This window comes from Balaenoptera ricei, chromosome 5 (assembly GCF_028023285.1).
Source record: "Balaenoptera ricei isolate mBalRic1 chromosome 5, mBalRic1.hap2, whole genome shotgun sequence".
NCBI classification, from domain to species: Eukaryota; Metazoa; Chordata; class Mammalia; order Artiodactyla; family Balaenopteridae; genus Balaenoptera; species Balaenoptera ricei.
The window spans coordinates 116,142,024-116,161,909 of NC_082643.1; the positions used below are offsets into that span (position 1 = coordinate 116,142,024).

Genomic DNA, 19,886 nt, shown 5'->3' on the forward strand with positions numbered 1-19,886 from the left:
CAGCGTACACATTTTTAATGCTAACTAAGATGCTAATTGGTGAAAATATAACTCTAGTTATGATTTGGAGTCTGTTCATCTTGCTACTTCATAAGCCAGCCTCTTTGTTTAGCAGACGATAAGGTGGGGGGGGGGGGTGGTTTGCTGCTGAGAAAATGGGCTGCTGGTGATACTGTGCTCCAAACACGCAGGCATCCGTGACGGTTTGGTTGTAAATAAGGCTAAGAAATTCAAAATAAAGGCTAACCTAGTTTTCCTCCTCCTTTTGCAAATCTCTGCTCGGTCTGCCGCCACCGTCGTCTGCAGAACGGCTACACGCCTTTGCACCAGGCCGCCCAGCAGGGCCACACGCACATCATCAACGTCCTGCTGCCGCACGGGGCCAAGCCCAACGCCACCACCGCGGTAAGGCGGCGCCGGCTGCCCCTCTCCGCGCAGCTCCTTCCTTGCCCCCGTCCCCGTCCCCTCCAGGGGAGGCCGCTTGGCTGAGCTGAGTCCCCTCCTTAAATGAGCCTCCGCGCTCGGGAAAGCCTGGGATTTCCAGAAATCAGCCTGGGATTTCCAGAAATCAGCCTGGGATTTCGCTGAGAGCGCTCGTCCGGGGAGGGAGCGCTCGTCCCGGGAGGGAGCGCCGCGGCCTGACCCAGTCTTCCCTCCGGGAGGGGGCCCTGCGCTCGGGCTGCCGGAACGAGCTCGGCTTCCAGCTGGCTCTCGGCTGGGCGCAGAGTCCGCCCCTCCCGCCCGGCCTTCTTAAGGGAGCACAGTTTCCGAGGCTGCTGGCTCGGACTAAGCTGTTTGGGATGTGGAGCCACTGAAATGTAAACTAAGCGGTGCAATTTAGCAAAGCGGCATCCCCAGTGGCCGCTGGAGCCTGCGTTGCTTGCTTGTGTCCTTTTGCTGCACGGTGAGCTTCTGCACAGCTGCAGCTAAATAGGTTACTGTGTTCCCTGTGGTAACATCTTACCTGCAACAGATGGCCTGACCTCTGTTGAGGAGTGAGTGTGTACTTGAATAGTTTTCTTCGGAGGCCTCATCCTCAGTTCCAGAGTTACTTTCCTAAGCATAGTACAGGATTCGGAGAGGGGTTTGACAACTTTAGGGTTAAAGCCGTCAAGCGCTTCTTATTAGAAAGAGCAAGCAGCTGCAGCTTGTTGTGTTACCATGGTGACCTGGGCTATAGTCTAAAGAAGTTACAAAGAAGATTCAGATGTAATGGTAAAAACTAGTGATTTTCCTAAGCTGTGCCTGTTTTGGAAGGAAATGCTGGCTCATGTGGAGCCGCGGGTGAGCTCATTGGCTCACAACATCGCCGTCCTCCTTCCCGGCTCTCACTCTCTCTCTTTCACTCTCTCTTCAGAATGGCAACACTGCCTTGGCGATTGCTAAGCGTCTGGGCTACATCTCCGTGGTGGACACCCTGAAGGTTGTAACCGAGGAGGTCACCACCACCACCACGGTAAGTGAAAGGAACCCATCGGCTTCGGCTCCCTTGTCGTGTGGCTTTTAAGCCACAGACATTTTCACTTACAAAATGTCTTGAGCTTTTGATTTTGAACTTCTTTTATTGTAGAGCATACATTGAAGTATGCAGATGTAAAGGCATTTACACAACTAATACAGGGATTTCAGCTTCCTTTAGTCAACATAAATCCATATAAAATGCGTGAATGTAATTTTATAATACTTAGTTCCTTTTTCTGTGACTGACTTCTTTTTTTCTGGCTCCTCTGCCCTGTTGCTGTAGTTGGGTGTGACACCTACCGCTGGCAAAGTGGTAGGACACTTCCACAGCAAACTTTTTATCTTAGCCCGGAGGTCACGCCAGACTCTGGGAAGACCCTGATCCCTCCCTACTATGCTCACGACTGGGTCAGATGCATTCCCAGTGAGAACAATTCATCCTGCTTTTCTTCCTATTTCTGATTATTTTTTTATTCAAAAAGAAAATCGAATGTGCTTGAGAGAGACACTGTGTCTGTATCTTGACAGAATATATATTTAACATTTTTTATTTTCGCTGTTTGGAATACGACTGCTGATTCTTTAGGAGAGAGCAGTGATCGTCCCTGGCCTTTGCCAGAGAAACCCTGGAAGAGTGAGGAGCGTGATATTAATGAGTCCTAATGCTCTTGTGCTATTCAGCTGGAGCAAAGCTTAAAAGGAGGCCTCCTGAGAGGAAACTCACAGCTGAAAGTGCTCTCCTCTTTGCATATATTTATTAACTTTTCTCCTTAAGCATCAACTCTAAGAACAACAGTTCTTATTTCTCTTCATAAAGTAGAAAAGTAGAGTGACAGCAGAACATTTAGATGTTCCTGAGAGACAATAAGATCATGAATCAACAAATAAAAAATTCTGAATGAGGTTCTAGTAAACACTCCAAGCTAGGAATGATGCATATAGAGTTTTGGAACACTTGGTTCTTTTGATAGAGGTAAGGAAAAAGAAGCATTTTGTTCTTCAGGCTGACAGCAAGTCCCTGTTGACAGATATTGAGGTAGTTGGTTTGATGTGAAGTTTTAAATAGAGTGGAGTATGATTTATTAATGAACTACAAGACAGAGACTGAAATTAGATGAGAGAATGGCACTGCTTGTTTTCTCAAGCAAAATCTTTGGCCAGTGTACCACAGTATTTTAAAAGATTTAAAGTATAGCATCAGTAAATTATATAGGAGAAAAATAAATCTTGTCATCACCTAGCACTATACTTCTGAGTCACTAAATATGGCTGAATCGTAATGGCTTTTTCTTACTATATGATTTGTTATACCAGGAAAATCTTCATATTGGGGACCTGTACATGTATCTTTATTTGGCATCTTTGAAACAATGTGCACATCACAGATAAGTGAAGGTTTTGGTGGCAAGATTGGGTAAACACTTTTGTTCTTAGAAGTCATGTTTTCTCTCAACTTGACCTCTTGCATGTTCTGGGAATTATGCATGTACATTTTTATCAGATGACCACTAGATGGCAAACTTGCATCTTTTAGCTATCTTGACCTGCTTTTCTTCCATTCATTTCATTAATTCATTCCTTTAGTGTTTATTGGATATAAAATATGTGCTGGGTTCTGTGCTCAGTGCTGAAGTGTCATCAACGGTGACAACATTACTCCTCCCTACCAGCAACTTACAGTGTAGTGGGAGTGAAGAATGAGACTTAAGTTTTGTAAGAAAATACCAATAAATTCTTGTTTAATATCAATAAAACTATAGAATGTACATGTCTAATTTCAAAGAGATCTCAGGCTCATAAGTATTACTTAGAGTGAATGACTTTAACTATACTGGTCTATATTTAAAAAGAGGAGCAATTAACTTTTTAAATACTATTGCTAAAGTTCTCATATACCTTGTCAGAAATCAGACATATGGTCATATCTCCACACATGTAGCTCTAGGGGGATGTGAAAACTCCTCATAAAACTCTCTGTGAGCTTTTTTCTTTTCTGGTAACTATTAATCTCTATGCTGCCTAGCTAATCATTGTTCCAACAAAAACCACCATACTTAGGAATCAAGTTTCTAGGTGAAAAGCCAACAAACAAATATAAAACATAACAGCATATCTGTTTTCAGTTGGGAAAATAAGAAATCATTGCCTACATTAACTAAACAAGTACCCCCTTTATCTAAATGGGTAGTTTTATTGGTTACATGTTTTAATGCTGCCCTATCGTTACTTTCTTCTTCTCTTAGAATTGGATTCTTGGAACTGTGAGTTTTATTGTTTTGTGAAATGGAATTTGGGGTTAAGGATTGAAAATATGAACTTATTCCTTCTGTGATGTGAGTCTTCTTACGTTATACTTCTTCTCTTTCAGAAGAGGTTTTCATTCATTCTTTTCCCACATAACGATAATATTAATGATATTAAAAACTATAACTAAAATTTAGTAATTACAAATATGCCAGACACTGAGGGTAGATCTAGGATTCAAATTTATGTTGTCAGATTCCAAAATCCATATTCTTAACCACTCTGATGTAACTGATCTTGGCTTTGCTAAAGGTAGCTTACCAGGAATTTTCAACTTTTAAAAACTCACTTAAATAGCGCCCTTTATTGATTTTCATGTATCATATTCAATATCATTTTCTAAAATCTACAGATTCACTAAAAATAATTTGGAACTACTCACTGGTGGTAGGCAAATAGCACGAGGCAATAATTATGTAAAATTAATCAAATTAAATTTAATGTTACTACCATTTGAATGTAATAGTTGAACTACAGCCATACATCTAAGATGCGAATTTCACATCATTGCCTTCATACGATGTGCCATTTGAGCAGCAATGTGAGTTCTCTGCCATCAGAGAAAGTTTCCTTTCCTATTCCTCCTTCCAGAATTCTTCACCCCAAAGTATGAATAAAGTCATTGTGTGGAGAGAAGAGTAAAGCAGCAGTTTGTAAAGGAAAAGTCATTGCTTCAGAAATTTGTGAGACATTTTTGGAATCATGGTTTGTTTCCTTAACCTTTGCTTTTCTAACTTTACTTTGTTAAGACCTAACAGAGGATATGAGACAGTTGAGCATTCTCTGGGGATTACAATCATTGTCTGTTTGCCGGAATGGACATCAGAGTGGGAGGGACACATTTCTGGCAGCAGAAGCCAACAAGCTCAGGCTCCTAATGCAGTTTGGAAGAACTGTGAGATATGACTCATCCCTCTACTTACTGATCAGCTATCATCAATTATTTGCATAGTTTTAAAGTGATCGTTGCGTATAATCATTGATATATAGAGCATAAATTACTGAATAAGCTACTAAAATAAAAATGATATAGTTATATTACCATTTAAACTTTGGTTCTAAATCTTATCTGATGCCACAAGTCAGTTAAAATGGGAATCATAAAAGTGGCAGTGCAATAAATACATGTAAAGTCATTTGACACTTTTTAAGTGGAGTCAAGAACTTTTCTTTGAATACAGGTCCATTGACTAGAAGGCTAAGTTGTCATTCTTGAACAAAGAACGTCTATAATACATACTGTATTGTGTGTGTATGTGTCTATCCTATAATATCTATATCTATATAAAATTTATCCTGTGTATTATCTTAAAGAGACACTATTCTGAGTGCAGAACCTTTTTAAACTTTTGACATTTTTTCCCCAACGTGCTATAATTGTCTCAACCACACCTGAGTAGCAGTTATTTTTGGAGACTCACCTTTGTTGAGACTTTCCAAACCATTTACCTTAGTTTTTATAGAAAAATATTACTTATGTAGTATTTAACTTATATATAAAAATTATGTTAACATGTACAATTGGTATAAAGGGGTTTGGGAGCAGAACCAGGTTTAGCTTGTAGGCTGATGGGAGCCAATGTGTGTGGGCACTGGGAGGTGGCACACTAGCCAAGGTCACTCTCCACGCTCTGACTTATTGTGACTTGCTGAGTAAGTGGTACAAAGGAAGTGGTTGACCAGGGGGATGGGCTAAATGAGGAACAGTAAAGCACACTTCTTTTTTTGCACAAAAAAAAAAAACCAGATATTATCCCCCATTTATAAAACACCATGTTAAGGACTCATGTTTTATTTTCTACATCATGATAAATGTTAAAAACTCATTATTAAGTCTGCCATCTATCGCATTCTATTTGTTTTGCCACATTATATGATTTAATTACATCCTATTAAACTTATGCATCGTGCACTACTCATTTTAACTTTTAAAGTAGTTTCTAATCTTGACCATAGAATCTGAGATTCTATAGCAGAAGAAGATGCCCATGATCATTTAATTATATCCTTGTTTTCTTTGGGCTATTCGGATGTACTTGCATAAAACCATATTTATGTTTGGCTAATCAGGTTTTCAAAGGACACTTCATTTAAAGGGACAATTTTTTCATTTCTTATCACATTACTAATGAGTGGGAAGACTTATTTATTATCCATTAAACAAATATTAACTGACGACCTTTTAAGGGTTAGGCACTACGTCATGGACAAATGCATACTATATTTACTACATTGTATATAGAAAGCAGTTTTAATATCTGTGCCAAAAAATGTCCATGACCAATATGATCAGTGTTACTTTTTATATTGCCACATATATTTGCTGATAATAACCTTAATAGCATTCAATAACCAAACTAAAGCAAAGTTAGTTCCACTCTCACAAGTTCAAAGAGAATATAGTCACATTATCAGCGTCTGAAAATAGAAACTGAGAAGGTCGGGCAATATAATTTAATCATTTAAAGTGTATTTCCATCAGTTATTTTCAAATGGAGAAGCATCTTCTTGTGGAAATGTTTCCTATGAAGGGCAAATACTCTAGAACATTTCTGCAAAAATGGACTTTCTGGTGTTGTCTAATGCAGTAGATATCCCTTAACATTTTTAATCATTTAATGTACATTTAGATACTTATTTTAAAAGTTTCCCCAAAAGTCATAGTTTAATTGAATGTCATTGTCTCTATCCTGTATTTTAAATGTAAGTCATTTTTCTGCAATCTATACACTTTCCTAATGCAGGAAAGTGGGTTGCAAATTGAGCTGCACAATAGACCCACCTGAGGAACTTTAAAAAATACCTATAGCTGGGCCCTGTCTTCAGGCATGCAGATTTAATTGGCTTGCGTTGAGACCCAAGCAACAATATGTTTTAAATTTCTCTAATAATTATAATATGCAGGTAGAGCTGAGAACCATTAAAACAGAACTTAGGTTATCGTCTTTCTGTGTTAAATTCATAAATTAATTAATATTATAATTAAATGGTATATTTTTAAGTTTGTTTACTCATCAAATTCTTATTGACTACCTGTTATTCTCCAGAACTTTAGATAGATGCTTTTATCTTTCCTACAGTGTTTAATTTGTTTTCAGTGAATAAGACATTATGGAATTATTTAGACAGCAGAAACAACATGCTGGAAAGCTGAATTTACTACTCTAGTCTTCAATTGTGCCTTCATCTGGATAACATGAGACTTTCTTTACTTTCTGCATTTCTTCCTTTCCTTTTCTTCCCAAAGAAAACCTGTGTGGTCATTATGTGGATTTTAAATGTATTTTGCATAATTTTATGTCATCAATTTATTCCAATATGTATTTGAGAAGCCCCTACTATGTTTCAGGTTCTGTGGAAACAACTTCTTTCATGACTCACACTCATGTGGGAGGTGGAGGGGGCACGTGCAGGTGTGTGTGATGTGGTGCACGTGATGCTATAGGAGTGGGTAGCGGCCGATAAACACGGTTGCACAAACACATTCATTGGGGAGGTTCAGGGAGTGTTTCTCCAAGGAAGTTACATCTTATATGAGCCAAGACAAGAGAAGAAAGAACACTTCTGGTAAAGAAAAGGATATATGGGGAAAAAAAGCAGAGGCATAAGAGAACATGGCTGCCAACACGGTTGTAGCGTGTGGTGGAGGAATGAGGCCTCCATGCCTCTCCTTACTACATCACCAGGCATCTTCCCAGCCAGTTTGCCAGACCCTTGAACAACCCGGGTAGTTCATCCGAATATAACTTACAGTCAGCCATCGTATGGACGGTTCCGCATCTGTGGGTTCAACCAACCTCGGATCACGTAGTAATGTAGTGTTTACTGTTGAAAGATATCCACGTGTAAGTGGACCCATGAGTTTCAAACCTGCATTGTTCAGGGATCAACTGTATTAAGGTTTTTTCTGAAGAAAATGGGCAGCCACTGAAAGGTTATACAGTATCACATTGTGATTTAATCAGTCCTTCTTAACATATAGAAATTATACCCATGTATGTAAATATATTCTTAATCAGTTGAATTTCCCTGTAAAATTATTTGAAGTTCTCTACTGCTTTTGGAAAAAAAAGAGTTGGTCTAGGGGTATTGTGGCCAAACAAGTCTGTAGTATCTAGGTAGCAAAGCTTAAAAACGTAGACAACCTATTTACAGTATTTTGGTGGCTTTAGTTGAAGATTTTACTCTTATTTCAGGAGATTAGTTTTTTAAATTTCTCATAACAATGCCAATTGATGTACTTAATACACTTTCAATGCAGAAACTAGAGATAGGAATTTGAGACACAGCTATCTTTAGGTGATATTTCAAGTCATGAGATGTGGATTTTTATCTTTTTTTTGTATCACTGTGGTATCCCTGGTGTCTGAAACAGTTCCTGGCATGCAATAGTCACTCACAATGTTTCTTGAGTGCCTGAATGACTAAAAAGTTCAGAGGCCCTTTGTTTTTAAGATTAATTTAATATCAAAATATAGTGATGATAAATTATGCTAGCTAATATTTATTGAATACTAACATATACTAAGCACTGTTCTTAGAGCTCTTATATACTTCATTTAATCTTCATAACAATTTTATGAAGTAGTATTATTATCCTGTTTTACAAATGATGAAATTGAGGCACAGAGAAATAAAGGGACTTGCTAAGGCCTCATAGCTAATAAATGATGAAGTTAGAATTTGAACCCAGGTAGCCAGACTCCCGAGCCTGGTCTCTTAACCTTACATCATCCATCAGGGATGGAAGGCAGTGAATCTAATGACTCTGGAGGGCTATTATGGAAGGCAAATAAGCAGCAAGCCAGAATTGTAGACCAATGAAAGACTATAAGGATGGTTGATTCTCCACTGTTGATCCTCTAATCTCAGAAGAGATGCATCACATTTTCTGCCTGGAAGTTTACGTCTTTCACATTGTTTACAGCTTCGTTCCAGTGGCTTTGTTTTTAATAAATTGCATATATTCACTGCCTCTTTTTAAAGCTTTTTCTGGAGACATTACTTAGTTCATTTTAGGGAAGCCCTGAAAACCTGAATCTGCTTTCTCAATATGGCTATTAATGCCATTGCTAAAGAATTTATTTTGCAAATGGGAATTCAAAATAATGAACTTTCTCTTGTACAACTTCACTGGAGTAAACGATCATTTATCTTCAGAAAGAACAAATGAGTTTCCATGAAGGGGAATAAGAGACTAAGCTTCCAAAATGTCCATGTGGAGAAGGTGGAGTGCTCGGGACCTGATCGCTTGCTGATGCTGTTGACGATGGCCTCCTCTGTGATTCTTTTGATCTTTTGTTTGATTTTTGTTCTTAAGTTGAGCATTAATGATTTTTGTCTTTCCAGACTATCACTGAAAAACACAAGCTAAATGTTCCTGAGACCATGACTGAGGTTCTTGATGTTTCTGATGAAGAGGGTAAGACTTTTATTCACTCTTCTATGACATCTGTCATGGTCTTACACAAAGGAAACCATCCTTTTTTTCAGGGAACAAGCTGGTGCATTGGGTGTGGATGACAGCATCTTAGCACTTAAAGTAACCTTTTCACCTTTGTTTCAATACATTTACTTTTTCAATTTGGGGGAGGGAGGATTTTGTTTATATATTTTCAACTGGTGTTATCTTTAATGACTTACTAAATAACAGGACTAGGACAAGGGAGAGAAACCGGAAGTCGGCCATCTGTTAAAATATCTACCTGATAATACAATTATTGTTAATATGTTTTAACTATGCTAAAATACATTTTTTATTAAAATGCTTTAAAGTAAAAGAACATAACGTATACTCTATCAATGGTATATTGAGAAATCTCTGCTTTCTAATTGGTTCAAACATACAGAATATATTTTAAAACTAATATATAGAAAAAAATATATTTTAAAATTAATATATAGAAAAAAAGAGCCTTAGCGAAGGTTAAAAATAGCGCAGCAGTAAGTCATACAAATTCAACATAAGAATTTGATTCTTTAAGTCAGAGGATATGCCCCCTATAGTTTTAGAGTTGATAAAAATTATCTAAGCCAGTGGATTTCAAAGGTCTGAGAAGCTCTACGAGGAGCACCAGGGACTGCCTGGGGTGGGTATGGGGCATCATGCTAGAGGTACTGCCAGCAGGGTTTCTGGCTCCCCACCTCTACTTCAACTAGAGTAGTTGACTTTTCTTGAACAAAAAGAAAAATCTGCTAGAAAAATCATGAATGCAGCACATAAAGTATGCAACCAAGTTTCAGTAGTGCAGCTATTGGTCAAGTGTACCTGTAAGAAAAAAATATATATACATATATATATGTGTGTACATGACATGTACATACATATATATGTATAAAAATATATATGTACGTGACATGTATACATGAATACATTTACATAAGTGTGTATGTTTGAAAAATTATTGCCATACTGGCCCTAGTAGTAAGCCCAATACTAACTGCTTTTATGGAGAAATATTAAAGGTATTTCTTTAGGTTCTTCAAGATGTATTCAGAAGGTAAAACTTTACATTGAGATGCCCTTATTTGGAACCAATTTGTTAATTCACCTATTGGTAACAGACATTGAGTTGTCTCAGCTTTTATAAGAACTTATGACAAGAACAAACAAATGTTGGGTCAATGTATTATTGTAAGTAAATTAAAAGGTATTGCCAAAGCTAATGGTTCCAAGTATTTATTATAATAATTTTGCGTTCCATCCTAATACTTGCCAATTTTCAGCATCCGTACGTGCACACTATATTTTATTTTGTGTGATCTTCTTTCTCATCTTCACTTACATGTTGAACAGCTTTTAAACAGTTTGGTGACCACTTTATTGATGGGGAAGTGCTTAGTGATTCAGGTACCTTTAGAGGAAATTGTTGAAGTGAAAGTTTGTTTTTGCTTTTAATTTTTCTTAACTGGCTAGAAGCAACTAGCTTAACATTTAGATCTGGTTGCCTAATACTAATCTGGTGGTTTTTGAAATAGCATGTGTAATATGAGTGGAATTGCTTATGTGTGCATTTGGGTGTGTGGATTGTATTAACTTGGAAGCTTAACACCATGAATTGCTTATACTATTAATGATTTTTGAAACTATTATTGAGACCTATTAACATAATTAAATTATCTAATGAACATTATATAAATATTTTCCCAAAACTACTATTTCTTCTTAGAATACAAATTTAGAGAAAAATTAATTTTTTGATAAGTTGACATTGAATTAGCATGAACATGTTAACAACTACATTAGGCTACTTGATATGAAGTCATCTCATTCCTGGATAAAGATATATTTTAGATGTGGTTAAAAATATATTAAGTTAGTGGTTATAATCTAATTTTTTAAAGTTAGCTAGGAATAAAGTAACCTGTAAAAATTATTTAGGGGGCACTTTGGCATATAGGGAAAAATGAATAATGTAAAATATTCTATCTAGCAAGAAGTTTCCAAAGTATATGTGGTACCACTTTAAGCAAACCTATTACATGAAAATCTAACTTTATAAATCAGATAAATTAGATAGTGATTATTTAATTTAAAAATAGTTATTTATTTCCAATATAATTGTTAAAGAATTCCAACATCCAAAGTATTTACTGGGTTTTTAGAAATTCCATTTGTGTGAAACATCCTCTTGGACCTGCCCATTGCATAATATAAGACCTAGCTATAACATCTTGTTCACTTTTGTTAAAACTATCATATATTAAAAGTTGTTAGTGATAAGCACTCTTGATTTGAGAGGAATGTTGGCTAATGATCAAGAATATCTTTCATGGAGATGGAGGCAGCTCTCCATGTCTAGATATGGCCAAAAACTTAACGTTTTTCCCCAGAAAGAAATTCAAGTTGAATAATATTTTTGTATAGGGTATACTTGAGTTTTGTGAAGTAACTTTTTAGTACAAACAATTAGTATAAAGGAATTTGACTAGTTGACATTGCCAATCCTTTAATTTTTTTGTGCTCTTAAAGTGTTTTCACGGAACCTACCATCATTTATATGGACAAAGTGCAGCCACATGTGTTTGGATAGTATTAGCCAGTCCCTGTTTTCTTTACAGCTCTACTATTTTAATGATAGTCTATGTGTCAATACACAGAAGAATATCCAAACCAAGTACAGATGTCCTTTCAGGCTAACTTGCTATAGTGAAGCAATCAGAATTTTCCACTCATGAATCCAATCAACAGATAGTGAAAGTGATGTTGTTGTGTGTAAAGCTCTATGACTGGTACCATGGGGGAATCAAAAGTGAACATATATGGAGAGGTAATGTATAAATTAATGAAGCATAACTAAAGGCACTATGTCATCTGCTTTTCATATCTGCCTGGGAAAATCTGGAGAAGGAGAGACCTAGCACAGTCTCAAGGAATTGCTGAAAGCTGAGAGAAAAATAGGTGGGTGGCACAGGTTTTAGGGGGTGGAGAAGGAACAGTATGGGAAGGTCCCAAGATGGGGAAGGGCAAGAGAGAGACACAGAGTGACGAAATAATCTAGTCATTCATTTTGGCTGATGCATTAAGACACACGGGGCTTCGCTGTGGAATGTTTGGATTCTCAACTGAAAAGTCAAGGAAATTAGGATGTGTTAAAGATTTCAATTAATGATTGAAACAATTAGATCTGTTTCGTACAAAGATTAAATCAGCAGTGGCACACCGAAGGAGTGCATTAGGATGAAATTGGAAGGAAGCAGGTATCTGAGGGAAGAGAAAGCATTTACTAGACATCACAATGCTAGGTGCATTGTCTCATTTAATCCCTACAGCACCCATATGGGATAGGCTATGGATTTCCCCTCATTTGTTTTTCAGGTGAGAAAGGCTCACCTGAAGGTGAGGAGGCTAAGGCTTAAACACGTTAAGTAGTTTGTTCAGTGGCACAGAGCTGCTAAGTGGTGAATGTGGAATCTAAACCCACTTTGAAAGCTGTTGTAATAGTTCAGTCATGATGTAAATGAGTCCTGATGGAGCAAGATGGCAGAGAAATGGAAGAAAAAGAGAAATGGGAATTCAGTCTAAGAATATTCTACTGTGCAGACTAAAACAAAGCTGTAAATGTAATCCTCTACATCTTCATAGGATCCTGAGCTGATTCCTGTCTTTGCTGACTCAGCTCCATAGCCATAAATTATATGGTAGGGCTCAGGGGTTATACACCTGTGTAACTAAATTACCTGTGGAAATGTGACCCATATATCCCTTACACTCAGAGATTTGTGAGTGGGTGGTTTGTATAAACTTCTCCACTAGTTCTCTGGGACGATGTGTACTAATAATCAAGAGAACTCCAGAATAACTGAGCGTTGCAATGAAATACGGAGGCACATCTATCTTCTCCTTTTGACACACTTCCACTGTGGACGCTTGACATTAGCGGGGCTCCTCACCCGAGGTTTCAGTCCTTTACCCACTTACCAGCAGAAGCGCTGAGTATTCTTAAGAGAGACAGAGCTCAGTGACATGTCAGAGAATCTCCTTCTTCCCAGCACTGTGAAGAGTTGTCAGAATGAAGAATCCTTGGGACCTTCCCACTTTATCTTAATTTGTTCCCATACTCTTGTGATCTGTGTCTTATAGAGGCTGGTCATGGCTAAATGTGCCTCTGTCACTGAGGAATCTTGTAGTTTCCAGATATTAAAACATGAAACTTTAAAAGCAAGTAATACATCGATGCTATACAATTAGTAGGAAAGGGTTTTCATAAAATTGTTTGGAAAGATTGGAGAATACAATGAAAAAAAGTTAAGTCCTAAAACCTGGAAGTCAGAATTCTATTAAGTAAGTAAATATGTAATGGCAGGGAAGGGGTTGTTCAAGTATAGGAAACAAAAAGGAAATTCACTTTAGGTTTGTTATGATGCAGAAGAATAGGGTTTGCTTTTTGTTTATTTGTTTTACACCAAATAAGTAAGTTGATAAAAGAAAGTATGTTAGGGTATAACCATTCTTTCATAAGCTTTTTCAGTTATGCAAAATTCTTTCCAAGCCTAATAGAACTGTACTCAAACAAGAGTTAAATATTTAAATTCAAAATCTTATTTGATAGCAGACCTTCATCCCTTCCCACGCCCCCCCCCCCCCCTTGGCTAGGGTAGGGAAGTAGTTGTACTGTTTGCTGCTGTAGGGAATTTGCAGAGAAGCAGATGGGCAGAGAGTGGGGTGGGGAAGAAGATGAGTTGTGTGCTACCATGCTGAATCTGAGATGCTTATAGGAAGTTCAGGTGGAGTCCAGGAAACATTTGAATGTGCATGTTGAGTTTGAGAGAGAGGTTTGGAATGGACGCAGATATATGTGTAGGCAAAATATAGGTGGTCCTTGAAGTTTTAAAAACACATGATAATTTGTCAAATGAGAAGAAAAGTCAGATGGGAAGTATCAACATTTAAGGAGAGTAGAGACTGAGAAGAAAGACTCAAAGAGGTAGGGGGAAGACCAAGGGAGATTTATGTCAGAGAAATTAAGGAGGGTAGTTTTCCAAAGAAGAAATCACCTCTTGGCCACTGATTAATTTGTAAAATAGAAAGCCTCTTTTAATAGGTTTGACTATGAAAGGAAGAGGACTCAGAGTGTGAAACAAAGAAGGCCTAAAGAGCTGGAGGAAGCTGTATTTCAAAGATGGCAGAAATATGGATGATACTGTGGAAAGAAAGGGCTGACAGAGAAGTAGAGGTGGAAGATGAAGGGCCTAGCAGACAAGGTATCTAGGAAGATGAAAGAAGATGAGGATTTAAAGGCCGGGATAGGCTAACCTTGGACTGTAGAAGTCATCTCACTTACCAAGGTGAAAGGCAAGGATATGATTATCTTATTTTTTGGACACATTAATAACATTTAAAGTGTTGAGCTGTATTATATTTTTCCCAAATTGATTTTTCATTTTCTACTAATTTCTACAGGCATTTCTACTTTCCATCCCGCACTGCAGATATGTACTGTCGCATAGCATGCTTTATACACACATATCCTGGGAGAGACATTTTATGGTAGCACTGGTGAGATTAGTACCTAAACAGGCACCTTTCCAGCTAATTCCAACATTGGGTTAACATCTGGCCACTGACAACAGCATTTAGGGATTTTGCATCTTTGGGCCATTTCTCTCTGAGACATAATCAAGACATCAGGATATACACCTAAGGCCACCATAGGTGTCCCCAAACCCCTAAACTTCACATTTGGTAACACAGAACCTAGGAGGGGATTTTTTAATGTAGCAGCTGTCTTAGTCAGATAGCATTGTAATAAAGCCATCAAAATGCAGAAATGAGGGAGAGTGTAAAGGACATCCACTATTTCACAAACTCAGTGTAATCAGGGGTTTTGAAATTGTACATTGACTTGACACCAGAGGCACACAATTTGATGCATTTGATTAAAAATGTACTCTTCCAGTTGCTTTCCTTCTGTCTTATAGTAAGTTTCTTTATGCGCAAGAGGGGGAAAGCTAAGTTCATGTAGTTTGTTTGCATCTTTTACAAGATAAAACTGCCGACACTGGGTCTTGCTTCTCCATACTGGGAATCAATCCAGCTAGATTTCCTTCTTTTCTCTTTTCTTTCCTTCACTCTTATAAACCTTCTCTTTACCAAGGAATAACAAGAGGGGAAGATGAGAGGAATAAGACAGAAAACTTGAAGTGTAGGCCCTACTGTATTAAGGAGTTTTGAGTAATTTTAAGAACCAAGAAATTGAAGCTTATTTTGAGTTGTCTTTGTTCTCTGTAACCATCTTGGTTGCTAAGAGACTGTGGTGGGAACTGGCAAATTAGGAGAAGCAAGATGAAATGCAAAAGCAGATTGACTCTGAGGATGGGCAGAGTGCCCTAATCTGGTTGAAATTAGGAATTAGATGCTAGAAAGCAAAGCTCAGTTATTTTAGATTCTTGGGGATTAGGGGTGGGGGGGGGGGTAGTAGAGTGGGGAACAGAAAGAGAGAGAGAGTATATTCAAGCAGGCTTTGGGGTTTTACATAGTTTTGTAGGCCTCTTGCTCAAGGGATCCATAAGGTACAGCTTGTATTATATGACATCCTGCATTCAGTCATTCCCTCCACTTTTTCATAAATAAGAATAGGCTTAGTTTTCTCAAATGTTAACAGGACTTGCATATTTTTTTCTGAAAACAATTTAGGCTTATATCCAAACCAGACAATGCCTGTGTTTTGGTAAACCAAGTCTTAGGATTGATCTTAGAATTTTTTTTCTCCCAGAAATAAAGCAATGGGGAATCCCAACTTATTTGACTCATAAAAATACTCCTACATAAAGATTTACCAATTAAACAAGAAGGGGGAAATAGTGGAACACATAAGTCCCACAAGTCCTATAATAAAATGTCCAAGCTTCGCGATCTTGTCACTCTGTTCAGACACCAGCTTTCTCCCTGGACTTTCTGCCATTGCTTCCCAACATGGACACTGACTGTTGCTAAGTTATTCCACTTAGTATTCTCTAAGTACGTAATGCACATTACTCTTTTATTCATACTGTTTTTACTGCCCTCCATGACCCTTTACACACTAGCCTCTCACCTGAAATACCATCATCTCTGCCCATCAAGATTGCCCCCAAGCAATTGACCAGCTCCCATTCCTTCTTCAGTGGTTCCTTCTCCAGCTTCCTTGGGAATTTCCTAGGGCTACTGCAGCAAATTACCACAAGCTGGTGGCTCAGATTCATTCTCTTACAGATCTGGAGGCTGGAAGTCCATGGTGGGACCATGCTAACCTCCGAAGGCTCTAGGAAAGAACCCTTTCTCACCTCTTCCAGCTTCTGTGCCTGTCAACAATCCTTGGTGTTCCTTAGCGTGTAGACACATCACTCCAACCTCTGCCTTCACATGGCCTTCTCCTCTTTGTCTCTGCGTGTCCTTCTCTTTCTCTTGTAAAAAACACCCTCATTGCAATTATCCAGTATGATCTCGTCTAAATCCTTACTTTCCTTACATCTACAAGGACCCTATTTCCACATAAGACCACATCATGGGCTTCCAAGTAGACATGAAATTTGGGGGCAGGGGAGACATTACTCAACCCACTACATTATTCTAAAGTGATCTCTCCCTCCTCTGACCTTTTTGGTTCTTAAAGTTCACCAACGTCACGCATTTCATGTTCATCTATATTGTTATTTATCTGTGGATTGCTGCTATTGCTGCATCGTGTTTTGTGAGGGAACACTTTGAAGAAGAGAATATATACAAGAGTTGGGGGGAACCACTTTAACAAAATTAATTTTAAAAACTTATTCATGTTTTCATTAGAGTTGTCAGATTTATGAAATATTTAAACAGTACAATTATATTTTTCTTTAAATTTTTCAAAAATTATTCTGCATAAATGAAATTTAGCTCATATTTCATTGGTGTGTCAACACTTAGATCACTTTGTATTGATAAAAATAATAGCTGGCAATTATTATATTCCAGAACTCTGTTATACATCCTTATATGTTATTTAATTCAGATAACTGACACGTGAGATAGATTATTAGCATCATTCCCATTTTCTTCTTGTGGAAACTGAGGCTTAGGAAGATTAACTGGCCAGTAAGTAGTAGAATTAGAATTTGAACCCAGGTCTATCTGATTTTAAAGAGTAAACTTTTAATAACTACTCTGTGTAGCCTAATTCACTTAGCTAAAACTAAATAAAAATCTAATGATTTCATTGAGGAGCAATAAAAGTAATTTTAATGATGAGATTTGTAACTGCCAAATATTAAATACATTGATTTTGAGAAAAAAATTTAGTGGTGAATAAGTTACATTTCTATTTGCTGTAAGGTCTTTTGTTCAAACTATCTTTGCCTTTAAGTAATTTAGAGAGCTAATAGTCTTGATTATGGGCTCTTAGGATCATATATACAGGGAAGTAATGAGATGCTGAAGACATATTCCTCTGAAAAGTCTTTAATGCTGTATCTTTATAAATAAATTAGTATTGATTTAGAACAGTTATTTTAAACAGGTGAGATTAAAATAAATATTTAATTTAATTATAGGAATGAATTACATTCTTTCACGTTTTCCCTTACATTGGTTATCAGGCTTTCAGTGTGTGATTGGTGCTCTTAAAGGATCATCAAAAATAGCTTCTCTCAGCTAAATTTTTCCCCCATCCCAGCACATTAATGGTATGGAGAGCATTTCTGTGAATGAGGTATTATTTATTGAATTTCCTGAAATGTGTGTTTTTGAAAGTGTTCTATTCCAGTTCATGGGCAGGGAATGTACTCGTACCATCTGTGCTTCCAAATGAGAGCTACAACACTTAGTCATCACTTTTTGCCACTGCTTAATTATTATCTCACTTTTTTCCCTGTACTTCACCTTTGGGAAACCATCTAGTTTCCAACAAAACATCCTTTTTATGCTCTGTAATGATTTTAAAATTAAATTCCAGGTTGTTTATTAAAATGTCGCAATCTGTCTACTTCATTCTAGTGTTCTTTCCCTAATGTGCATATTTTGCTAATCTTATAAGTCATATTATTCCATTTAATACACCTCTTATTTGTTTTAGAGCAGTAGGTATTTCTTAGCATATTGTCAATTACATGAAAAGACTGTTAATGCTGGACATTATGTACAAAATTATTGATACTATAGACAGAAGCTAAGTTGTCTACATATTGTACTAATTGTTAAGTTAAATATAAAGCTGTAAATCAGCTATCATGATAAATCAGCTATCGGGATAAAGAAATGAGCAAAGAAAATTGACTGATATTAAAAGAATTCCAATTCAGGTAATTATTTCTTCTTAGTAGGTAATAGGAAAATGGGTCAAATATTGTTTACCTGAGTTTTAGCACTCTTTAATTGCATGTGTTCTGTTGTTTTTTTTTCTAGTGTGCAGTGTTTCAGTGATGTCAGTGCTATTACGCTGATGTTTTCACAATCATAATCATATTTTGTAGTCGATATTACATCCAACAAGTAATTCTCCATCTTTCTCTGATTGCTTCAAGGTGATGACACAATGACAGGTGATGGGGGAGAGTACCTTAGACCTGAGGATCTGAAAGAACTGGGTGATGACTCCCTACCTAGCAGTCAGTTCCTGGATGGGATGAATTACCTGAGATACAGCTTGGAGGGAGGACGCTCTGACAGGTATTCACATAAAGCTTTCCCTTGATATCAGAAGTGAGTGCAACACACTTTTATGATAGTGAAAAAAGTAGACACCATTATTGACACTTGATAGGTATATCTCACTACTCTCAGCAGTTAGCATGTTATCTTACTGCATTCTCTAACAACTTCAAGTGTCCATTTTAAAGGAAACTGAGGCCTAGAGAGATTAAGTAGTTTAGTAGAAGTCAAGCATTGTAAGAATCAGAGCCATGATCAGTAAAGAGCTCTGAACCATTAAAATGTGATATTTTTAATCATCTGCAACTTTTTTCTCTAGGCACATTAAAAGGACAATTTTGCCTTATGGACACTCTTACTAAACGGCAGTTATAAGATCCTCTCAATCTCCTTGGGGTTTTCTGTTAGGGCCATAGTTTCTGTGAACAAAAGTATGTTGTGAAGAAGGATTAAAAAGTAACAAATTGAGAAGGAAATGTTGCCTGGAACTGATTTTTTCATGAAAAAGAATCAGAACAGAATCCCTAAAGAGCCTGGATACCAAAAGCAATCGTAGCAAAATCTGAAGGAGCCCAGATTTTATAGCCAAATCCAGGGAGGTTTATATTATATTCTGAAATATACAATCAATTTTTTGGGTTATTACTAACTAGCATACCACGTGTTTATTATTTTTTGAGGTAAACTGATTAAGAACATTCCGTGGTGCCTCATCAAAAGTATGACTGCCAATTTAGGTTAAGCATGTGGTTGTACATATAGTGTAATGTCTTTTGCTATTCAATTATCTTAGGTTTATAATTTTAATATTGGCTCTATTCTTGGCTGTATCCAGCACATTTGGAGTGTAAGAAATAAATGCCTTAAAAGAGGAGTCAATTCTGAATGGACAATTAGTAAAAACAAGCTTTTCTTGGGCCTTTCCCTTGAGTACTAATGCCTCCCTCCTATCTTTTTTTTTTAAAAACAATTCAGTGTGCGTGTAATGAGTGCCTTTCTGGGCTGGCTTTGTGGTGGG

At 37.2% G+C, this 19,886-nt stretch overlaps 1 protein-coding gene across 41 annotated transcripts in view; it reads left to right on the plus strand.

Moving 5' to 3' along the window:
- The window catches only part of ANK2 (ankyrin 2), a 695,510-nt gene that overhangs the window by 600,158 nt on the left and 75,466 nt on the right, over positions 1–19,886 (plus strand). For 31 of the 41 annotated variants that reach the window (XM_059923454.1, XM_059923458.1, XM_059923475.1 and 28 more), the window contains 4 exons: positions 307–405; positions 1,358–1,456; positions 9,115–9,187; positions 18,742–18,886. In XM_059923454.1, the coding sequence (XP_059779437.1) occupies positions 307–405; positions 1,358–1,456; positions 9,115–9,187; positions 18,742–18,886 (416 nt within the window). Of the gene's footprint in view, positions 1–306; positions 406–1,357; positions 1,457–9,114; positions 9,188–10,561; positions 10,616–18,741; positions 18,887–19,886 lie in introns of all 41 variants that reach the window. The other 10 variants (XM_059923449.1, XM_059923446.1, XM_059923442.1 and 7 more) reach the window with 1 other exon arrangement.